Raw genomic sequence first — 10070 nt, 5'->3', positions numbered from 1 at the left:
AAGCAATCAAAACTGCACTCAAAGGATTATGAAGACTAATGCTTTTTTACCGTATTTCGCTGGTAAATTATTCTTACTGATGGTTTTAACTTTTAAGTCTGTGGACAAAACCCTGGTGGGTGGTCACTGAAATGAAACCTATCGAGTGGTGCTGTTTATGATGCTCTACAAAGTGGTTCAAACTTTTTAGTCTGTGGATAAAACCCTGGTATGTTCCCATTCAAATTAGTCTAAAAATTCGAGAGGTACGTTCAATCTAAATTGCTCGTTGTTTAGTTCCAAGAGGAGCTTAGCATTCTTAGGAAATAAAGTGTTACGGGAATTTTTTAACTTGCCGGGCAACCTCTGCTTCCGACTCCTACCTCTTTGTGGTTTGCATAGTAGCATATTAGTAACACTTTGATCATCCGAATAGATAAAATCACCGGCCCCCTCGATGAGGTTGCTGACTTTGCAGTCAATCTTACCGAACATTCCTCGAACTTTCCAAATGGTAACGTTATTCTTAATATTTCAGATAACAAAAGCATCATGTGTTTACTTAGGGAGTGGTATGAAAACGTCATAACCCTGTACGTGAAAGCATTTCTTTTGAAAATCTGCGACCCATGACAACGAATCACAAGAAATACATCCGAACATTATATTAAATGTTTGGGCAGTAAAAGAAGTGAACTTAAGAAAAGAGCTTTGCGGTGTGTAAGAAATTTAATCAACTGTTTTTATAGCCTGAAAAAAGGGAATATAGAGCTGCAACTGCATAAATTCCTCGCACGCTTTATAATTCGAAGATGTTATTCAATTTATGTTTCAACTGTAGTTTATACATGTGTCTTTCATGCACATATTAATTATTTTAGTGCCATATGAACGCTGTACAACACCAAGAAGGAGCACAAGACATCAATTGGGAACTTAAGAATTTCGCATTTGGTCCGGAACCTCCGTTAACTGCCACTTTTTCTCTACAGCTACTATTATTTCAAACTTGCTACAACGGCCACCTCTCCAGAATGGCAACAGCAGTTCAGTAAGCACGTCCCAACTGACAAAATTATATTCACCTCGGGAAAACGCGGACCAGCTAAGCAAGGACTGATGAACGATGCCTGCAGAACCTATTTTTTTTCATTTGTAAAATGTCATCTGACTTTTTTTGATCCGTATCGCACGTCGTTGGTCTCTTTTTCTGATCAATTTCTGTTTTTCTTTTCTGTTTTTTTTGTTGTGATATATTTGGATTGTGTTACCTATTTCTATGCCAAAATATTCATTAAAAAAAACATTGTTGCACCCCCGGAAAAAACAATTGTCATATTACACCCCTTCCTCTCCATAAGAGCCATTTTCCTTCGACTATATAAGATCGTATAACCAAATTGCCATTTCATTTCAGCAATAAAAACTTAGAAATATTTTATGAGACGAGATTGCGCACTTGTAGTACACGTGCTGAATTTTCTGGCGGGCCTCGGGGGAAAAAAGGAGCGACTTGAAGTAGTCAGCAAGTTTCATTATCCTCAAGGTGCATCCGTATATCAATTAAGATTCCATCTGATAAGAGAAGATATTTGCCCTCCACTGAGGGGGACGAAAAAGGGGCCAAGCCGCCGACAACTGTGGCGCGCGCTTATCTTCACAAACATAAACAGCCAATGTATTAATTTACCAATTTACTAAATCGCTTAATGAAAAAAAGATACAGGCTTTCAAATAAAAGGAACCGTGGAACAAGCGCGTTGGAACATAAATAGACTACGAGTAGTCCGTCTTTCGCTTAGTCCGTCGAGTGAGACCGTAAATAAACCGCGAGAGAAAAATGGCCGCGTGAAATCCTGGGGGCGAGAAGCGCGCGAAAGTAGTCTGGAATATAAACAATTTTCTACCTTTAGTTATTGTTACTTCATTGTTATTGTTTCTAAATTTCGCGATTTGGCCAAAAAAATTCATTAAAAGGAACTTAATTTCACGAAAATTGTTTTTTGTTTTTAAAAAATGATTTTCGTTGACAAAGAGTTAGTTTCAGAATTGGCTCAACTGATGTTAATTTTCTATAGTAATAGTTTCCAATGACACTGAACAAACCCTATTAAAACGGAACGTTAACTGAAAACAGTTTGACATGTTCCTTAGCAACAAAGGAGAACTATACGGAGTACTCTGAGATAGGCTATTTCTGGTTTCAGTTGAAGCTATGCCCCTCGTGAGCTATCGGCCGGCTGTTCGAATTCTTTGCCTCATTCCTATAGAAGCAGAGCCGATAGCGAGTAAAATACTGAACGTTGACGTGGACTGAACTGTTCAGATTGAAAACGGTCTTTCTTCCATGAAAATCTAACAAGCTGACCGATATTTCATCTTCAAGCATTTCTATTTCTAAGACAAACATAATCACTGCGCCTGAGGCAAAAAAACGACTAGTGTATATTTAGAACAGCGAAGGAGAAAGTTTACTTCTAGACAGAGAGATGTAAAAGAAAACCGGTCTGTTCACCATGGTAAAGTGAGCATCATCTAATTAGGCAAAAAAAAAGAAAGCAAGAAGATTTAAACTTCGCATTGACCCGACCAATGTCCTGTTTAATCTAATTTAATAACGTAATGCTCGTATCGATACTGTTCGTGTTTAAATTTAAGGGCCATTTTCCGTCAGAAACCAGAAAGCCCGCGACAATTTTAGCTGCTTCCATTCCTTACGTACCATGCGGCTTACAGTGAGCTTAAACACTTCTCGGCCAAGAGTTTGGTAAACCACTGAGCCAAATACCAAATTAGGATGAAAATTCCTTGTACATGGGACTAGTTAGAAAAATCAAATCTCTGAAATTCATCAAATTACGCGCTTAATTTGGTTCTAACTTGAACGTGTGTGGATGAAACCCTTGTGTGTTACCACTCAAAAGAAAACCTATTTCACGTGGTACTGTTTATTGAAGGTGGTTCTAACTTTTACGTTTGTGCATTTATCCTGAGTGTGTGACCACTCAAATGAAAGCTGTTGAACAGTCTGTGGTTCCATCCGAGTTTTAACATGTCTGATTTGGTTGATATTCTTATGAGAGTGAGACATTTCTACTGATTTAAAACAAACGTTTCTTCTTTTTCAAGCACTTAGCGGAATGTTTCAAACAAATGTTGACTTTCTCGCCGCTATTGCGACGACTATTGATCGAAAAAGTAAAGTCTGGCACACTCGCAGGCTATAGGGGTGAGAATAGAACTTGGTAGTGCGTTCGTTTTGGAAGACAGAAAGATCGGTTTCAACTTATTTGTCAAAAAGTTGTATTTTCTCAGTAAAATATAAGGTAAAGTCTTGTATATGATTCAAGTGGCCCATCAGACCAGTGCTTATCCCGGTTTCTTTAGCATGGAGCGACTAGGAGTATTTCTACTGCCCCCTGGATGAAACGCTGGTCCATCGCAGGGTTACCGCCAGCATTAAAGTCGCCGGTACTCATTTATACACCCGGGTGGAGAGAGGTACTGTGAGAGTTAAGTGTCTTGCCCACGAACACAACACAATGTCCCCGGTCAGGGTTCGAACCCGGACCGTTCGATCCGGAGACGAGCGCATTAACACGAGGCACACGGTGCCTCCACATTTTCTCGGTAGTGATCTGCTTAAGTTTTGTTTCTGTCCGTGAAGTGGGAGCGCGAGATTTTTCCGCTTCTTAAATTGTATTGCATGAGTCATAATAAAGAAAGAAAAGAAATCCCTAGAACAGGAAGCTTGTCATTGAGATTAAGAACACTTTATAAACTAAGAGATAAAGACCGAGTTAAAACAATTAATTAAGAAGGAGAGCGTGGGTGGAAACGCTAAATGGCACGTCCAGAAAAGAAATAATACGCTGAACCAAACAACAGCCGATCGATCAGACCTTTGCACAGAGTTCTTTGCAAAATCGGCGGTTCTTTTCTTAAACGTTGTTATTTTTGCAGATTCAACACACATAGGTTCGTCAGGGCCATTTAAACTTTCAATGACGCACAAACTCAAGATTGCGTGAAATTTAAAGGTCAACAACGTTGGCACAACACACATGTATAAATTTTCCGTTCTAAAGAGTTTCTTTCAGTTCCGGAAGTGCTACCCGAGTTTAGAAAATTACTGCAGTGCATTTTTGGGACTTGCTTCCTTTGCAAACAGCATGCGCAGACTTCTCAGAGGTGACACAATACTGACGCAATGTGAGAAATACGGCCAGCCACCTCTTGTAACATTCTAAAATACCGTACGCGTCACATCTGGTGATGAACCCACGTCCAGAACGAAACATAAACTGTATTATTATAATTATTATTACACAATTCTGTGTGCAAATGCATTTGCACATCAATGACGGATCGGTTAGGAAACTTTACTTTTGAGATTACTGATAAACTATCCATTTCCCCAAGCACCAGAGCATCTTGAAGAATCTTAAAATCGGTTTCCCTGATTTGGAAACATGTTGCATGGATTCATTAAGGAATCAGCGTGGAAATCAACCCTTCTGTTAATGATGCAGTATTGCTTAAAACAATTATCTATGGGTCACTTAACTTTTAAATTTTTTCGCTCGACCGCAAAATCCTGCTTAGGCCGGGAAAAAACACCAAGTTATTTCGATTTGCGTTAGCGGATTTTTAATATTGGATTCATACTATTTATCCAAAGTGAAAAAAGGAACAAAAAGGCAAAACATGCAACGAAAATCGTTGGGTTATCATTTGGGTTATCATTTGGATTATACTGCAAAATTCTATTTGAATGTTATGACATAAGTGCAGATATGCAGTCCACTGGGTTCCGCACAGGTTTTGTAGACCGGCTATTCGCGTTTTGGCCAAACTTGCAGCCCATTTTCTAGAATTTGTTTTCATTGATTTGAATTCTGCATTAAAATTTACATCAGTTTGGACAGTTTGATTCTTGTTAGGTCTCCCACTAGTTGAGTAACTCAACATAATCAATAAATTGCCGGAGGAAGACGAGGGACCGATGCGATAAACGATTCGCCCACATATTCCGACCGCACCATCGTAACGCGTCGGCGATCGTAATTGTCACTGACTTTCGGCGGCGAAACGCCTATCACACCGCCCCGTATCTCTGCCCAAAAAATGTTCGCCCGCATGTTGAACCTTTTGACCTCTTCTTCAATAAAAAGAGCATCGCAAACTCGTGGAAGACAATTCAACGCAGCCCCAAAGTGAAACGTTAAAGGATTCGGGAGTTTCCGGAGACTACAAAGCAGGTATCAACAAGGACAGAACTATCCAAAGATGAACACAAAGTTGACAAACGTTTTGGTTGTTTTCATCGCATTTACTGTTTTTGCAACGGCGCAGCGTAAGTTGTTATATTCTTTAACTTAATTTTGAAGAGTTTAAAAAACAATTGCTCAGAAAATATAGACTTAATGGCTTTCATACGCGAGTTTTTTTTAAAATTTTATTCGACTATTCTCACAGTCTGACAAGATCCTGCCAATTCAGTGATTGCCATGTTCCCAGTTTTCTCTCGCTTTGTTTTAAGCTTGACATAGAATTGTTTGTTCTCTTTATGAATGGCGGACGATCATTCAGTTGCTGTTAGTTGAATAAACTAAGTGAACTGAACGGAGAAAGCTAGAGAGAACGAGGCGGTTGCCACACTGGCTTAGCAGTTCAAGAAATATATACCGCTATAACTTGCTTACGAAAGTCATCGATTATCTCTCTGCTCCCTGTTGTGATATTCACTTGTTGTGCTAGATTTACGGATAATGAATGAATTGAAGTCTCTTTTCTTCTACAGAATGTCAGGATCGCATGACGACAAAAACATGTCAGTATTTTGTCAAAATGTACCGCGAGAGGAATATCGATAGCTGTAAATGGAAACAGATGACAACCAACTGCGCGCTGACTTGCAAAGTTTGTGGTAAGATATCAGTGCCTAATATAGCGACTTATGATGAAGAAATCACAAAAAACAACCTATTGCCGTAAAAACTCCTCAACAAGTATAAAATAGGCTACATATAACCCGCTTAGTTAGGATTACTTATGTTTTCGGAGGAAGCCTAGCACTAAAGAACGTTCGACAAATAAAAGGAACCTGTTAGGAAGATAGAACGGATGATAACGACAAAGACTAAAATAGATTAACATAAACTTTTTCTTTGTTTCTTTACTACAGTACCACTTCCTAAATGTGCAACGGTAGCGAGCAGATATGGCTGTTGTTGGGATAACAAAACAGAAGCAAAGTCGTATGCTGGCGAGGGTTGTCCTGGTAAGGAAAAAAAATGTTATTATAGTTCGTCTTTACTCAGTAAAGAAGCATAGCTCAAAACAGTTCGACTTCCGGTTTTTCGCAAAGGAAGCCGGCAATTTTTGTTTTCTGTAATGTAACGCTCTAATACGCCAGTATGTTAGTTGTTAGAAACTGATCTTAAAATCATATATAGTGATTGGTAAAACTAGCCAGATAAAATTAGCAAAGAAATGCTAAGAAGCTGTGTCAAATAAAGTGAGGGACGTCAAACCTCGATTCAAAAAGAATTATACAGAAAACACAGCTTACATTTCGGCCAACCAGTAATGTTTAGTTTATTGAGGAACGCAGGAGTGACGTGTTACTGAATAATCATCGTTACGTCACCAGAATGTAAAGACAGCTACCCAAGCTACTGCAGACAAAGAATTTCACGATTCAGCAAAGAAAAAGCCTGCAATGAACGAGGGACGAACATGTGCCCAAAAAGCTGTGGGGCCTGCAGTAAGTGTCAATAACGTTTTTTTTTATGTGCCATTTCACGATAAACGGCTCCTAGCCAGGCTCGAATGGGCAGTTTTCGTATGTTTCTTTCTGGATGGTTTATCGCCTCGTTTGGCTTGAGAAGCTGCCAACTAGAAAACGTTTAGAAGCTTGCCGAAATAAATCACGATTCACGGATGTGAACTTTATCCATGGTAAAGGAGAACGAGAAGGGGCATAAGGAGAAGAAAAGCAGTATGGGATACCAAGGAAAAAGAATAGAAATTGTAAGCTAAGATTAAATTAAGGTCACTGACATTATACTTTTGATATATTTTAGGGGTTCAGGCCCCTGCTCCAGCGCTGCCTGACTGTTTAAACTCTCCATACGGCTGTTGCTGGGACCTTACAGCTGCACTGGGGCCAAGAGGAAAGGGATGCACAGGTAACTAAGGGAGGTGAAGTAACCACGACGGCGACGCCGAGGACAACGTCGATTAAAAAATGATTTATATTTTACCTACGAATCTCGCGGTACTCTAAAGTTATTTACTTTGTTTATCACCCTCAAAACTTTCACGAAACTGAATCTGAACATAACGATAAACTTGAAATAAAAACTTAAAAAATTAGCCGTCGTGGTTCACGTTCTCCTGACAACGCAGAATTAGGTCGTTTCACGTTTTTGTTTTGCCGAGGACGGTAAAGAAATGTACCAAGAATTAAAACGCACGTGTACAGCCATTGTTCTGCTCATTAAATCTTTTGTTTAGCGACGTTCCCTTTGCCGTTGCCGTCGTGGTTTTCTTAAACTCCCTAATTTTAAAATACGCGCACGCGGGTATGCTCTTAAGGTCATTCCCCAGTATTGCATTGCGCATCCCTACTGCGCATAATTTCACGCGTGATTAGCGCGCGTGCATTAAAAAATGGCGGCTTTTTCTTTACGGCTGGACCTCGCCATAGAGGTAAATCGTCATTTTCTCGCAAACGAGTATGGTGATCTATCATTTTTTTCTGTTGTTTTGAATTGAGTAATAAATTTCTTTGTGTGAAATAAATATGGACCAATTCTCAGAGTAGAACAAAAAACAATCGTCGAAACGTGAATTTAGCAAGCAATCGTGACTACCATCATGGTGCTATTATAAAGATTTATTGGGTATAAACAAGGTGCTGTTACTCCGAAACGAACATGAGGACCCCTCATTTTTATTTCAAAATTTAAGTTCCTATAGTATAAATAATCAATAGGCAAAGTTTCACAAAAATCTCAGGGCAGGTTCTATTTCAGTGGAATGACCTTAATTAAGAGAGGACCGTTAAGCTCATCCAAATTCTTTGCTACTCCGGTAGATAATGATATATCTGTCTGTAAAACCTCGGTTGTTGATGAAAACTGTTGATTTAAGTAATAGACAGAGGTTGAAAGTCAGCCAGTGAAATCATTTCAGGTATATATAGATTAAAGTGACGGCGTCGAACGCACTACGGTAATCTTTGATTATTACTACTATATAGATAGCGAAAGCGAATTTAACTTCTTTAACATGCTAAAGTAAACGGTTGCTGCTAACCAGTCCTTTTACAATGTGGCTTTATCAGCTTACGTTGGGTTAAAAAATTTGCCTTACTTCTTAATAGAAGAGTCTTAACCAATGTGTTCCCTATCTTTTCTTCATCAGTTTGCAGAGACAATTATCACAGGTTGTGCAGTTTATTTAGCGGTTATTGCAAAGAAGAAGTTTACAAGTTTGTTAAAAAACACGTCGTCGACAGATACAGAAAGAGTTGCCCTAAAACGTGTGGAAAATGTACGCCGGGCCAAAAGATGCTAGATATTTCTGTTTACAGTAAGTATGTCAATGTGTTCATGTTCAATTCTTTATTCTTATAGCACTTGTAGATCGTTCGAAGGAACATTTCACTAGACTTAAAACGATTTCAATTCGAGATATTCCTGATATTCGAGGGTAAGCTTAGACATTTCTCGAGAAGGTACATTTAATACTTAATGAAACTGAGAATTATATAGCATATTTAAAATTTCATTATGGGAGCAGTCTTCGTTGAAAAATGATCTTAAAAACAGTTTGTTGATTAGAAATTTCCCCATTTCTCTATAAAAAGTCGAAACTCGGGCCGGACTCATTCTAGACCACAAGCATTCTCTATTTTACACTAGAATCTGCGTCAAAGGACGCAGGACACGATACTGTGTTTTGTTCCCAGACAACGCTATTGTCAACCTTATGTATTTCAAATTTTACTGATATTCAGTTTGTTTGTTTGTTTGTTTTTATTCGTAGGAAGACACTGAAATAACGCAACGAACTTGATTCATCCATGAATGGCTGAAGTTGGCTATGAAATTAAGTTCAGAAGATTTATGATGAACACCAATATTTAAAGAGACAAGACTTAGACTGAATATTTATTAACTCTTAACGATATTTTTCCCAACTAGAACAGCCGCGATTGTACATTTTTTGCTAGAGCGGTATATTTTTCCTCAGTTAATATTTATTATTTACGATCAAAGTTTGCAAATAAATGCAAAATGAGAAAATGCCGAGCCGAAAACTCAAGTGATGATGGTTGGTTTTTGTAGAAACAAATATTCGACTTGTGGGTTCAGATAAATGGAGAATATATGGGGATTCAATCACCCCGATAATTACCAGTAAAAGAGAGGGATAAACTACAAGCAGAATGACTGCCTGTTTTATCTTTGTTCGTTGACCATGACGTGAAAAAAACGGAACGAAAAATGGGCGCGCGCGTGAGGAAATTATCCTGTCAAGCTCCGATTAACGTTTTTATTTGGATGAAAATTTTAGTCCTGAACAAACGTTTATCTAACCGTAATGCTGGATGGAATTGTTTGACCTTTTATCTTGGAGTAATTATAAACCATTTGAGACCTCCCTAAATTAGACTGTTCACAGCCCTCTATTCTCTCATATTTTTATTCGATCGTTGAACGCGCGGAAAGAATCGCGAGAGAACTGGACGCTAGCGCAAAAGGGGAGACTTGATGGCGTTTGTTCGCTTCGCTCGCCTCTCGCCCCCGCGTGTTTCACGCTCCCCGCGTGCTTCACGCTCCCCGCGTGCTTCACGCTCCCCGCGTGCTTCACGCTCGCTCCGCTCGCTTTTTCTTTCGCGTTCGTTGAAAAATGACGAGGCTGTGAACAGTTTATCCCTAAACATCTGAGTTAAGGACAACAATGGAGATTAATTTCCTTTGTCAGCAGTCGTTTATTTAACTCCTTTTAATGGAAGCTTAAAATCGATTTCTTCACTAGCAGAGTTCCCAGAATAGACCAGCTAACAGAACACCTGG

The 10070-nt window shown here is 39.1% G+C and overlaps 1 protein-coding gene across 1 annotated transcript; it reads left to right on the top strand.

Moving 5' to 3' along the window:
- Window positions 1-5186: 5186 nt before the first annotated feature.
- On the top strand, window positions 5187-9770 carry LOC110066876 (uncharacterized). The gene is made up of 7 exons (XM_020774131.2): window positions 5187-5335; window positions 5783-5908; window positions 6167-6262; window positions 6635-6748; window positions 7068-7172; window positions 8413-8580; window positions 9037-9770. The coding sequence occupies exons 1-7, from the start codon at window positions 5269-5271 to the stop codon at window positions 9045-9047; spliced, it is 687 nt and encodes a 228-aa protein (XP_020629790.2). The 5' UTR covers window positions 5187-5268; the 3' UTR covers window positions 9048-9770.
- The last annotated feature ends 300 nt before the right edge of the window (window positions 9771-10070 follow it).

The sequence above is a fragment of the Orbicella faveolata genome, unplaced genomic scaffold, assembly GCF_042242905.1.
Source record: "Orbicella faveolata isolate gen_17 unplaced genomic scaffold, um_ofav_v1 contig_47, whole genome shotgun sequence".
Lineage (NCBI taxonomy): Eukaryota > Metazoa > Cnidaria > Anthozoa > Scleractinia > Merulinidae > Orbicella > Orbicella faveolata.
The sequence above is the reverse complement of the archived record's forward strand: the minus strand, read 5'-3'. Positions and strand labels throughout refer to the sequence as shown.

Bases quoted from the DNA above. Each gene is read 5' to 3' on its own strand.
- LOC110066876 (XM_020774131.2), top strand. From the start codon at position 5,269: ATGAACACAAAGTTGACAAACGTTTTGGTTGTTTTCATCGCATTTACT. The intron at 5,336-5,782 runs GTAAGTTGTTAT...TTTCTTCTACAG, and splicing joins TGTTTTTGCAACGGCGCAGC to AATGTCAGGATCGCATGACG. The intron at 7,173-8,412 runs GTAACTAAGGGA...TTTCTTCATCAG, and splicing joins AAGAGGAAAGGGATGCACAG to TTTGCAGAGACAATTATCAC.